Source organism: Lontra canadensis, unplaced genomic scaffold (assembly GCF_010015895.1).
Source record: "Lontra canadensis isolate GAN:19392208 unplaced genomic scaffold, GSC_riverotter_1.0 scaffold76, whole genome shotgun sequence".
Taxonomy (NCBI): Eukaryota; Metazoa; Chordata; class Mammalia; order Carnivora; family Mustelidae; genus Lontra; species Lontra canadensis.
Genome location: NW_022631070.1, coordinates 6159800 through 6173648, shown reverse-complemented (window position 1 = coordinate 6173648; position 13849 = coordinate 6159800). Strand labels below are relative to the sequence as shown.

Here is a 13849-nt window from a genome sequence, read left to right as displayed (position 1 = left end):
TTGAGACTTAGTCTCTTTAAATCTTACCTTACAGTATCTATCTCATAAGGCTGTAAAAATTACCCAACATAATTTATATAAAGCATTAGAACAGTACCCAGACATAGCAAATGCTCCATGAATATTAGGTATCATTATTTGTATTTTTTGCAGGAAACACTAGAACTATCACTTATATATACTGTCTATCAAAGAATATTATTAGCAATTAGCTCTCTTGTCAGCTCTTGCAGATGTGATGTAATATACTTTTTAACAGCATAATGCTAGACCAGACTGATTGGATATAAATCCTGATACTGCCACTGACAACTTTGAGGCCCTGACCAGTTTCATTGATGCGTGCTGCCAGCCTCTTCATTATACCTCATTTAAAAGTACTTGCCTTATATAGTTGCTGTAAGGATTATGAGTCAATGCATAGAACTCATATAAACCTCTAAATGCTTAGAATGGTGCCTGGAACGAAACAGCCGTTCCCTAAATTTCTTGCTGCTGTTATTAACTCTAAGAAACATTGACTCGTCCATTTTAATACCGAGAGGGCCTTAGAATTTAGCACAACTTCTTTTATAGACGAGAGCGTGAAGCTCTGAAATTTCACAGCTAGATACTAGATGTTTGTCCTGTATTTCCTAACTCCTAATTTAATGTTCTGTTTGCCATGCTTCCTCCACAAAATGTCTCTAAAGGGATGTATTAGTAGCATTAACCAGCAAAACAATCACCATCATTCATGTAACCACATTTAAGGAGCTTTTCTATGCAAATACTAAGTTGCTAGATGTAAATGACATTTAAATAATAATGTTTCTGCCCTTTGGGACCTTAGGAGGATCCACTGAATATTATACACTGCTTGTATAACAGGAGTCTAAGTCCATACTGATCCTTTAAGGATTTTATAACATACTCCTTTTAACAGATTTGAAATAATGCTCTCCATGGTAGAAGGATAATACTGTGGGGCATCTGGATGGCTCAGTCAGTTAAGCCACTGACCCTTGATTTCAGGATCCTGAGATCAAGCCACTACCACCACCACCCCTACACTCTGCCCAGGCTACCCTGCCAGGCTCTGCACTCATCCGGGAGCCTGTTTGTCTCCACCACCCTCTCCCCCCACTATCATGGTCATGCATGCACTCTCTCTCTCTGTCTTGCCCTCTCTCTCAAATAAATAAAATTTAAATTTTTTTTAAAAAAGATAATACCATGCCTATGATCTACCAGTAGTGAACTCTGTAAATTTTGTTTTTCTAATAAAATTGATGAATTTGTAGAATAATTACCAGGGTTAAAGGCCTAGTCTTAAGCCAGGCTAGCTGTAGTATAAACTCAGATCTAAGGATTCCTGTTCTCTGTAAGGGAATGTAACTTTCTGGATAGGCTATTTTCAAAACGTATTTTAAACCAAATTAGGGCATTTAAACAAATAATTAAGCCAGTTCTTGATAACTCCATTGTCATATTATTAGTGTTTATGTAGTTGCTAAAAATAAAATGATTACCCACATTAGTTCCTAAGGTTATTTGTTCCCACATCAAATGACAACTTGTTAACAGTTTTATTGAGATGCAATTTGCATATGATAACATTTGTCCATTTTAAGTGTGCAGTTCAGTGAATATTAGTAAATTTATACAGTTGTGCAACTATTACCACAATCCACTGCTAGAACATTTCATCACCAAAAATATTACAAGTTTGTATGCACTCAGTCCCCTTTGTGCCCTCATTCCTAGGCAGCCACTTAACCTGCTTTCCGTCTGTATATATTTGTATTTTCTGGACATTGCACGTAAATGCAATCACAATATATAATCTTGCAGTTCATCCATATTATGGCTTGCATGAATATTTCATTCTTTTTTATTGCTAAATAATATTCCATTATATGAACTGAATATTCTACATTTTCTGTGTGTATGCTGGCTTACAGCATACATTATAGATGCTCAGCTGTGTTCTAGACTTAGAGATGTTGCAAGATGTATCTGCTATTTGGGGCTCACAAATAACAAAATTGAAAAAACCCTAGTAGGGTAAGGGATAATAGTCTACATGAGTTTGGGCTCCAGCAGAACCTTTCTAAGAAGGTTATAATATGAGAAGGTTATATGTGAGAAGACACAATTTCTAATAGCAAAGATGCTAAGCAGTCAGAACAGTCCACTACATTGCATGTTTGACCAAAATGAATGAATGATTTCAGTAACATTTGTCATTGTTTTTTGCCTAATTTGCAAAGAAACTGATAACCTGAGTAGTTAAGTGCCCTGAATATCAACAAATGTTCACTACAGAGAATAGTTTACTTCGTTATTTCTACATTCATGGTACCCTTGGCATTTACAGATTAAAATTTTAAATTTTAGCTGTTTGTGAGTTATGCATAGTAGTTTGTGATTAGGACCAGGCATTAATTTGAGTTGCACTGCTGGTGTGTGGGACCAGCTTCCTTAGCCTAGCAACAGATTTCAGCACTGCTCTGTTTTCTTGTTTTACCACATAGGAACTGATTTTCCTTATCGATCTGGAGGTATCACACACGGTTTTCAATTATACTGTGCATATTTTAGGTGCCCTGTGCCTCAGGTCTTCTTGCTGATGTCAGTAACCTCGTCTGCTATATTGCTATCTTTAGTCCTTCTTTTTTGCTTGTCTTTTTTTTTTTTTTTTTGCTAAGATTTCATTTATTTATTTGAGAGAGAGATAGCAAGAGAGCACAACATGGGGCATTGGGGGTCGGGCGGGGTGAGGGAGAAGCAGGTTCTCTGCTGAGCAGGGAGCCCAGCTCGGGGCTGCATCCCAGAGACCCTGGCATCATGACCTGAGCCAAAGGCAGACGCTAAACTGACTGAGCCACCCAGGTGCCCTTTTCACTTGCTTTTTAAAATCATTCCTTTGCTAAATCATTTTGGTGGTTCTTTTGTAAACCCCTAAATATATCTACCTTATTATAAGGCAGTATCGTTACATTTTCTTCCTTTTTCATTGGAAGAATTATCTCATTTATGTTGTCCAGTACATTTTCTGAAAATGTTCATTGAGCTTCCTTTCTGCTATTTTTAAGTCTAATTCAGCTCTTAATTATTTGCCATGACAGAAGAGGGCAGCGACAAAATCATAATTGAAAACATGATTTGGCTTAAGAATGAATTAACATAATTTTTCTCTTTACCATTGTAATTGTTTTGTTAGACTAAAAGTAGTTAGTGTAAAATCATTTACATTAAAATAAAATCATTACATTGTTTAAAAACACACCAAATGACAGGAAAAGAAGTATGGGTGTTAGGCTAAGGAACAGTCACAATGGGGTTAATAGGAAACAGAATTTAATACACCAAGCTAGTTTCTACATGTATTAGTTTATTTTCTGCCTGAAATGTTGTAATTGTTTAAATATATGAAAAAAGGATTAGACAAAAATTATGGAAAAGATGAAGGACTGTCCTTTCTTATATCACCCTTTAATACCTCTTTAAATGAACTCTGCTTAGTATCTTCTGGAAAGGCCACTTACAATTTTAACGTTTTATGAAATCAAAGTTTTTTTCCCACAAGGATTTAAAATAGCTATTACATTTGGAGTCTGACCCCTGTGAAAGATGACTGTATGTCTTTCCAAGATTTTTAAAAGTTGGCACGATCTTACATGATTCCTGGGCACAACTTGTTTATTGGGTTCTTTTTTTTCCATGGGTATTCAAAATAAATAGGTACTTGTTATTGAATTGGGAAAAAATAGCATAACTATAAAACTGATTATAGCTTGTACTGGAAAGAATCTTGCCATCTGATTGGAAATATTTTTCCAGTTTGTTGACCTATTTGAAATTCCTAAGAACTATTTTTCTTTCCAGCTTTCAAACATCAAATTCATTCTGAGGTCAGTTTGGTTGATTCTAGGGACTAAAAAAATGAATAACTTTGGTTTTGTGTTCTTAAAACTTAAGGACATATTTACTGAATACTTTAACTGCCACTATGATTACTACTCTGTAATGAATATTTGCACTGGATTAAAAATAATCTTATTAGAAATCATAATTGATGCTTCTCAACTCAGTCCCCACTGTTGCTCTTATTAAGCATGTAGTATGTGATAGCACTTAACCTAGAGTAGTGTTTTTAAACAGCATGATCTATGGATACACATGGTATGAAGGTCGTTTTTCTTATAATCTTTTAGCATTGTTTATGATACTGTATCTTTGTATTGTTTAGACGTATGAATTCTAATGCGTTTCAGATGTCATGTTGGTTTCACCTAAATTCCTCATTCCAGTGTTTTATCAAAAATCATACTGTTTTCTTTATCATTACTTTTTCAGCAGTGGCAAGAAAAACCAATTCCTTGAGTTATCTGGCTCCACTGAAGAGGCTCTTGGGGGGAGAAATACGAGCTTTAAGAGTAATAAAAGGCTTAGTGTGTTTTAATCTTTCACAAATAATTATTTAGGAAATGTTTGCTTAATTATCTTAAGCTCTTTCTGCATCTATTTTTAATTATTATTAGTAGAACTGTATTTCACTATGCCAGGAACCTTGGTGGAAACTGAGCTGGCATAGGGAGGAAGAGGGAAAAGTCTGCCAGTTTTGTCACTGAGCCCTCTTTTTTTTTTTTTTTTAAAGATTTTATTTATTTATTTGACACACAGAGAGAGATCACAAGTGGGCAGAGAGAGAGGGGTAGTAGGCTCCCTGCTGAGCAGAGAGAGCCCAGTGAGGAGCTCGATCCCAGGACTCTAGGATCATGACCTGAGCTGAAGGCAGAGGCTTAATCCACTGAGCCACCCAGGCGCCCCCATGCCCTCTTTCTAATCTGCTTCTCCTAACTTTGTTGCTATTGCTTCAGCCCCTTGGTGTCTATTGTGAGCAATATGGGAGCTGCCTCCTGACCAGTCTTCCCAACCAGTCCTGCTGCCATCCTTCTTGTTACTTAAAATTCCATAGCGGATTGCTGCCACCATACATATTCAAGATCAAGTCCATACTCTGTATAAGAGTCGTTATGTAAGGCCTTTAGCTAGCCCTTCCTTATTTCTCTTGATACCCAAACGTAAGGAACTATTGCAATTCCCTGAATGTAATTCATTTCACTCTCCCTTAACTTGTGCTGTTCCCTTTGCCCAGAAAGCCTTCCTGGCTCTCATATGCTTTGCTAATGGCTATGTCTCTTTGATTCAGCTTAGTATCGCTTAAATATTAATTCTTCTGTGAAGTCTTTTGACATCCTCTTTTTTTCTTGTAGCCATCTTCCCTTGTGTTCATATCAAAACACAAGCGAACTTCTGCTTTATATTTAGCTTAGAAAACTGCCTTATATTTGATTAGGCTTGTAAATTCTTGTAGCTGTAACAGCCATCTGTGGTATTACTGTAACCTAGAATGAACAAAGGCCGTGAGGATCAAGGCTGAGAAGTGGAATGAATATACAAGTGGAGAATGGCCTTACAATCCAGAAAGCTGAACAATAACTTTTTTAACAATCAACCTACAGTGGCTAGGACTTGATCGATAACTGCCAGGTTCCCTGATTTTTATACTTGCTTCCGACTTTGAACTAATGAGAGCAAGCCAAATATGTACCCCCCCACCACTCACAGAGGATATCCCACTCCTGCTTAGCTCACCTTCAGCTTCCCATGCCAACAGCCTCCAGTCAGGGCACACTTGAAACCTTCCCTTTTTTCCACTGTGAAGCTTTTGCACTCTTCAGCCCGCCTTTGAATCTGCCTGAACACAAGTGATAGGTGGCTTTTTTTTCTCACTTATTTCTATACAAGGGGGAAACATTTATTTTAGAATTATTTACATCCGAAGAGATTAGTGGTAAGTATAGTTTATAACCTGTATTTCTTGTGCTAACTATATTTTGTGATTTTTCTGCATGTTTATAAACATAGAGGTTTATATTTTATAAAGGCAAGGACAGGTTTTTGTTAAAAGGATTCTCTTGAATGGAAAGATAAACAGAAGAAAAATCTGTCACTTAATAGTAACAAAATCCTCGTCAACTTTTAATCTTACTTGAGATCTTTGTCTCAGATATAATTTTCAAAATTCCTTATTTGGTTAATTAAACCGTAATTTAAAAAAAAAATCAGTACATGGAAGAGATTTAAACATGAAATTCAAATTAAAGGCATTTGAGTTTTATTTATTATGTTGAGCATCCTTTATTCTTGTTTTTAAATGTTGAGCAAGAATGCATAATTTTATTAAATAATTTTTGCATCATTTACTGCTTTTTATTTAACTTATTAGTTTAATATACTATATAAATAGATTTCTTACTATTGAACCATGTATATGTTCCTAAAATAATCCTGCTTGGTTTGGTGAATTATTTTTAATATGTCCACTAATTTTATAAAGGCCCTTTCACTTTTGTAAAGATTCCAAAAAAGACCAGGGGATAAATCCTGATTTTTTTTGTTTGCATCCCTTCTTTATATTTCTACAATTGAATGGCTAATAAAGTTACTTTAAATAGTTTTGAACCTATGAAAAAGATAGCTTTTTATCTGTCTAGAGCTTTGTTTTACTAAAGTTACTCTCGGTTAACTTTTTGCTTGAATTTTCTTTTAACAGTCATTCCCTTCGGAGAGGTAGCTCCTTCACATTTTTAACACCTGGCCCTCACTGGGACTTCACTTTGGTGAGTACCTGGGTATTTTATGTCAAGACATTGAGAGAATTAATTCCTAGGTTGTCTTTCAGTCTGGTGTACAACTCAGTTGTCTGTACTTCTTGATTATCTTGAGATACAGAGTTTCTGTTGCCATCTTTGGCAGCCTAATTTAATTCTTTTTTCTTCTGCTAACAAGCTAAAAACAACTTTTATTTCAATTAAATATAAAATATTTTGAAAAATAGCAGATCTATTTATTTTTAACCTTATGCAATCCTTTCTTTTATTCCTACAGTTTTAAAATTAAGAGAATATATTATGAAATATGAAGCTGTTTTTATGTACATACTCTAACAGCTTGTTTCTTGGCTGAAAAATATAAAAATGATTTCAGATGATATATATGATGATGATTTATTTTCTGTTATTAATCATCCTAGTATCCTACTCTCATTATTTTTAGAATGAGACTTTTACAGAGGCATCTAACCAGACAATTGGTTCTTTTTGTAATTAAAAACTCATTAGCTTATAATACTCGTAAATAATGTATATACAAATAGAGCATGATTCTTACATTTTCTTATTTGGAGGAAATAGCAAAAATCATTCTGTTTCTAGTTTGCCAAGTTTTACCTGATTGTGTGCTGATGGGTTCAGCAATGCATATTTAATTTGCATTCTGTTCTTTTGTATTTAATTTATATCTCTGTTGGGGACTTCTGTTTGAGATTTCTTTGCTCTTATACCAGTTACTTACATTAATTGGTCAGTTAAGGATTCATACCAAGAGTCTCCTGATTTTAATACAATTCTCTATTCTCCTAGAGACTTTTTTTCATCTTGATTTTTTTCCTTTCATAGTTGACAAGCCTAAGCTCAAACAGAAAAACTTCAGGAGAGAAGTGTCTCCAAACTTAATTTTGCAAACCTATCAGCAAAAATATTTTGAACACATACCCTGCTATGTTTATTTAGGATTTTTATGTATGGACCAGCTTTATTGGCTAATAAGTCAAAGCACAGTACTCAATCTTGGGTGAAGTTCGTGATAGTGGATGTAAGTCCGTATTTCAAATAGCCATGACATTTTCACAGTGTGAGGTCAATTTCTGGGAACTGATTGGATGACTATTGTCTAACCTTATAATGTGGATGATGATGAGTTCATCATCTGTATATTAAATATTAGTAAACCTTATTTTTAAGGATTAATAAATACATAAATATTGAAGTTCTAACATTTTCCTCCTGCACTCCAGGGAAGATATCTTGCATATCCTCTGGGATGGTACATCCCTCTTGGGGAAAACACATTTGTAGAGTTCTCCCATGACAAAAGAAATAGCTCATGGTTCATGTGTTAAAACGTTCGGAATGTGATTAAGGAGTATTAAGAGATTAATAAACTTTCACATACATAGGTTGAGAAAAAAGAGGACAAAAAGTAAGCATTTGACTCAAGTTATTAGAGAAAGAACAGTAGAATGAACCAAAAAAAAATAAGTGGAAAAATGAAAATGGATAAAAATAAAATCATTGCCCAGTCATGATAAAATTCTTGGCAAACTGGGAATAGAACAGAACTATCTTAGCCTGAGACCTGCCACAAACAACATGTTTTGTGATGATAATATGTTAGAAACATTTCCTTAAAATTTTGGAAAAAAGCCTGCTGTCACCATGTCTATCCAGCATTTTACTGGTGCTTCTAGCCAACATAGTGAGACAGGAGAACAGGTGGTATTCAAATTAGGAAGAAAGAGACAATAGCATCTCATCGCTTAGGGACAATATGGCTATCTACATAGACTATCCTAGTGAATATTGATAGCAGCTATTAGAACTAAAAGTTCAAACAAAATTACTGGCTATAAAACTTATAAAAGGGATTCAGTAAAATGTGTATATATATAGGCAATAAACAAATGTAATTTGTAAAGATGCTTATATTGAAGTAAAAACAATTTTTAAAACTGAATAAATCTGTGAAAAGATCTGTGAGATTTTTGTTGGAAAAATTGGAAAGCATTAATAAAGAAATAGATACCAAGTTAAATGGAAAGATAGTCGTACAAGGAAAGACTCAATAAACCCAAAAATGTTAGTACTCCCTATATTAATTTATAAATTCAGTGTAGTTCTGATAGAAATCCCACTAGAGTGTAAGAGATCTCACTCTATAATTCAGAAAGAAAGTAGAAAGCCCAGAGCAGCGGAAGTATTGTGCAAGTCAGGGAACATATGACTTGACTTTATTAGCTGTTAAGGCTTACTCCATAGGTACAGTGATTATGGAATCACAGTGTGGATGAAAGTCTAGGTAAACAGACCAATGCCATAAGATTGAGAACCCAGAAACTGACATATGTATGAGACCTTCATGCATCGTAGTCATTAGAAGGAATGGTGCCTGCAACAATGGTCTTAGCGGTGGGGACAGTTAGCTCTGCCGTCTCATACTATATACAAACAAATAAATTCTGGATGGATTGAATATGTATATAGGAAAAGAAAACTTCAGAATGTTTAAAAGAAAATATAGTAGAATATTTTAAAATCTGTTAAATGTCTTTCTACATATGTAAACACATGTACATAATTTTATATAAATGTGTAGGTACAATCATGAATGAGCTTTTCCCCTCAGTACACTTCTTTTTGTTTGGCAGCTTCCTCCTTTCCTCTCTCCTCCCCTGTCAATCCTTCCATCCCAGCCTCCACTCTAACCTGTGTCAGCAATACCATACCTGTCCCTCTGTTTTGCTCATATAATTATTTACACACACACACATATACAGAGAGAGACTCACAAATAAAATATACATAAATGCAGGATCTTTGCTTTGTTTTTTTCAGAATTAGGATCATATTATTCTTATTTTTCTAGATCTTCTGGATATGACCTTAAGATCAATAAGGATTTCTTGTCACCTCATTTTTAGTTTTTTCCAATCCTGATTTATATTTTTCTTTCAAGTGTTCTATCATTTTCCTAATGCCGTTAGCTAACTTTGGAATAGTATGTCATAGTTTTGCTCTGTTTCTTTGAGCATTTCATTCCAAAGTACTTTCATTCCCAATAGGGATATTATTCTTCCCCTTTTCCCTTTTTTCTTAGAGTCATTTTGTGTAGGATTTGACTTGGAGAATTTTCTGTTCATTTTAATGTGAATTTAGTTTTTCTGAATTTTACAAAGAGGCTTGGTTCAGATAACTTTTCTAACTTAACAGAGTTCCCTCTCTTTATATGGTTCCTTGCTTCTGCGATTTCCAGGTTCCATCAATTCCCCACTTCCATCTGGACTCCGTCTTTCCTTTTCTCCAGTGTCCCTGTCCTGCTCCATTCTGATTCCACTACCGCCAGTTTCTCCTTGGAGTGGAGTTAGGTCCTGGAAGGGAACCCTAGCTGGTCAGTTTTGAGAGTTCACAAGAGCTAGACTATGTCCCAGGTCATCTGAAAAGTTATTTTGAGGTGTGAGTGGGTGATGTGTTACTTAAGGATTCTTCTTCAATAGTGATGAAGGACAGAAATGAGATTGTATGCAGTTTCACCACTACAGGCACCAGAAGGGCTGAGTGAGCAGTGAATGGTAACTAGGAGTATGTTGTCTTCCAGTAGATAAATCCTGCTTCTGGCAACAAGTCTTAATTTACTTTGGGCCATGAGAAAAGGGTATTTTTTTTCTAGTGAAGACCCTCCCCCTTCCATAGGATAAATAATATGATTTTTTAAAAACTCGTTGCTTTTATGTTTAAAACATATTTTACTTTTTCTCTAGTAAGTACAGTTAGCCCTTGACTTACTAAGAGTTCTCTTCTGAAAAAACTTTACATAAAGTTTTTTGATAGGGTGAAACTTGGCAGCATGAGATGATTCAGGCCAGGGGAACTATATAAACAGTAAATATGCTAGAGATCATTTATGATCATCCCTCAAAAATAATTTTTTTTCAAAAATAATTATGAATAGAGCTTCACTTTTTTAAAGTGATTTTTCTGGTTTTATGGACTCTCTGTTTAATGAGGTAACATGCATTCCTTCTATATAAGAATGAAATCTTTTTTTTCTTATAGAAAAGAAAGCGGAGAGCGAAAGATGATGATGTCATAAGCCTTAACAGCCTTGATTTAAAGGTAAGCCTTTCTTCTTGTCAAAGAAAAGCATTTAAAAATATGCAGATAATACTTTATTTTTGTGCTATAAGGATGATGAATGCGAATTTTAAAAAAATTATAAGTTCAAAACTAAGTAATATGGACTCTTACAGATATCTTCTTTTTTCTGTTGTACTTTGTTAGGAATGAGGTAAAAGCCTCCCTAAGAACAATGTTAGGCTTTAGCTAGTGATCTCACACTCAAATGTCTGAAGAGGCCAGGCCTACCGTGTATGCAAGGAGGAAGGAAGCAAGGGACCGTGGTGGAAAAAAGAAACACGCCCTCCTGCAAGAGGCAGCTGCTACTGTGCTCTAGCTCCCAGCTGCTTGTAGGACTGTCAAAATCTGGATTTTTATGTGAAAGCTCCCAATCTTTATATGTTGGACCATGCAAACCAAACAGCTTGTCTGTAGGTCAGAAGTGTCTGTGTGTTTCCAATGTGTGACCTGTGACAAACCAAAATTCAGTGCACACTTAAAAAATGATTATGTATCCTTTATGTAAAATTGTATTTAAGTCCCAAAACTTGGTATCTGTGGAATTACTTAGTCCATTTTTGTCAACTGGCAAACTTTACAGAACCATCTTGGTTTTAAGGAACCTTTTTAAAGATTGTTACATAAAGGTTATACATTTTTTAAGTGAGATTTTAAAAATGTTTGACATCATGTGTAATGATGGCAAATTTTTATAGGTTTGCCCATCAACATTTTACCAAATCCAGCAAGCCAGATTTGCAGGGGAGAGGGGGGCATGTGTACATATGTAATATGTTTATGGGAGAACTCCGTTTTAAGTGTTAAGGCTTTTTGCAAAACAGTTTTAGTTACATTTTAAAATCCTGTATTCAAAGAAAGAAAAAAAGGATGAAATGACAGCCCTGAGTATTTTTAGGTATGCTTCAAATCAGATCACATACAGAAATAGACAGTATTTATAGTTTGCCACAATAAAATCCATGGTCAAATCTACTGAAAAATAATCCTCCTTTTGTTTATCCCAACTTCACCAATTCCCATCATGTGATCAAATTATTGTCATTATATCTATTTGCCGCCTCTGCCCTAGATTATTTTGAAGAAAATCCTTTATGTTGTATCATGTTATCTGTATCATCAGATTGAGTGTTCACACTTCCTTGATTTGTCTTACACCTTTTTTGTTTTGGTTTTGTTCGTTTTGTCTGTTTGAATTGGAATTCATATAAGGTCCATACATTGTGATTATCTCTCTTCACTGTCTTTTAATTTGTAGGTTCCCTCTCTAGCTTTTCTTTTTTTCTTTTTTTTTTTTTTTAAGAGTTTTTTGTCGTTGAAGAAGTAAGCATGTGTAGAGCCCTTCACATCCTGCATATTCACGATTGCATCTCCCTGGTATCATTTCTTCTGTTCCTCTCTTCCCTTTATTCCTGATAAACTGATAGATCTAGAGATTGTTTTGGGCAAAATTAATTCTCATTGCCTAGATTTCTTTTATCATCGAGGGTTGCAAAGTGGTAACAATGTGCCTTTATCAGTCGTTTTTATTAACTAGATTACTTCTGTAAAAAGAAAACTCCCCTTGGGGTGCCTGAGTGGCTCAATTGGTTAAGCATCTGCCTTTGGCTTGGGTCATGATCCCAGGGTGCTGAGATGGAGCCCCACATCGAGCTCCATGTTAGGCTCCCTGCTTAGTCGGGAGCCTGCTTCTCTCTCTTCCTCTCTCCACCCCCCCCCACCCCGCTCTTGCATGCTCTCTCTCAAATAAATAAATAAAATCTTTAAAAAAAAAAAAAGAAAACTCTCCTCACCAACCATCTGGTTACTACAAGATACTTAAACTAAAGGTAGAACAAGTTCATGATTCCTTTTATCCGTTTTCAAGTGATGCGTTTTATTCATTAAAATTCTCTAAAAGTAATTAGTGATTTTTTTTTCTTTTTAATGTGATTATGAACATACGGATATTAGCACATTTGTAGTGTTTTAATCCACTTCCATTATTACGCTTACAATGCTCAAATTACCCTATCTTTGGCATCAGAGTGGTGCCAATGTCCTTATTTCCCCAGTTTCATTATATAATTATATAATTGACATTTAACATAATGTAAATGTAAGGAATGCAATGTATTGATTTCCTGTATCCTTTAACATGACCCTTACTTTATATCTAGAAGGTAAATGGTCTCCCTTTCTTCCAGGATGACAAGTTCTTCCAGGCCCACTTGTATATTTTGTTGTTGTTTCTGCTCCATACCTGGAAACAGCCCTATTTCTAAAAACCCTGCTTTCCTTAGGAAATGGTAGAGGCTTAAACCTGCGCATTATGAACACTCCTTGCTGCTGTATTGATTCTTGCTTCTGTGCCTTTTTTTTTTTTTTAAAGATTTTATTTTTATTTATTTGAAACAGAGAGAGAGAGATCACAAGTATGCAGAGAGGCAGGCAGAGAGAGAGGAGAAAGCAGGCTCCCCGCAGAGCAGAGAGCCCTATGCGGGCCTCGATCCCAGGACCCTGAGATCATGACCTGAGCCGAAGGCAGAGGCTTAACCCACTGAGCCACCCAGGTGCCCGCTTCTGTGCCTTTTTAATGGACAAATCTAGGAAATGTATATCACTTTTTCAGATATAATAAATTTTGAGTTTGTACTGATATTTCAGATTTGAGGCTACAGTGTTTTTTACTCAGTTGCATTAATCTTCCTGTCTAGATCTCTCCAGCCACACCAAAAATCTAGGTCTTGGGACACTGACATAACTATTCACTTGATTTACTCACAGTTCAAAGACAACAGTCTGCATTACTGCAGATTGTTACTGCTACTATATTAATATAAATGAGACAATTATTAAAAACATTGTATGTTTTATTTTTCAGATTTTTTGTTTTTTGCATATTAGTTATAGTATGTACAGCTTATTATGTTAAATTATTGAACTAGTACTTTTTTTTTTTTTTAAGAGAGAGAGAGTGTGAGCAGGGAGGGACAGAAGAAGAGAGAGAGAGAGAATCCTCAAGCAGACTCCCCAATGAGTGTGGAGCCCAACGTGGGGCTCAATCCCAG

General features: G+C 35.3%; 1 protein-coding gene across 1 annotated transcript in view; it reads left to right on the top strand.

The window, feature by feature from the left end:
* Positions 1 to 13849, top strand: part of NET1 (neuroepithelial cell transforming 1) — a 57435-nt gene that overhangs the window by 12069 nt on the left and 31517 nt on the right. The window contains exons 2-3 of the mRNA XM_032881662.1: positions 6605 to 6671; positions 10722 to 10781. Coding sequence (XP_032737553.1) covers positions 6605 to 6671; positions 10722 to 10781 — 127 coding nt within the window. The remainder of the gene's footprint in view (positions 1 to 6604; positions 6672 to 10721; positions 10782 to 13849) is intronic.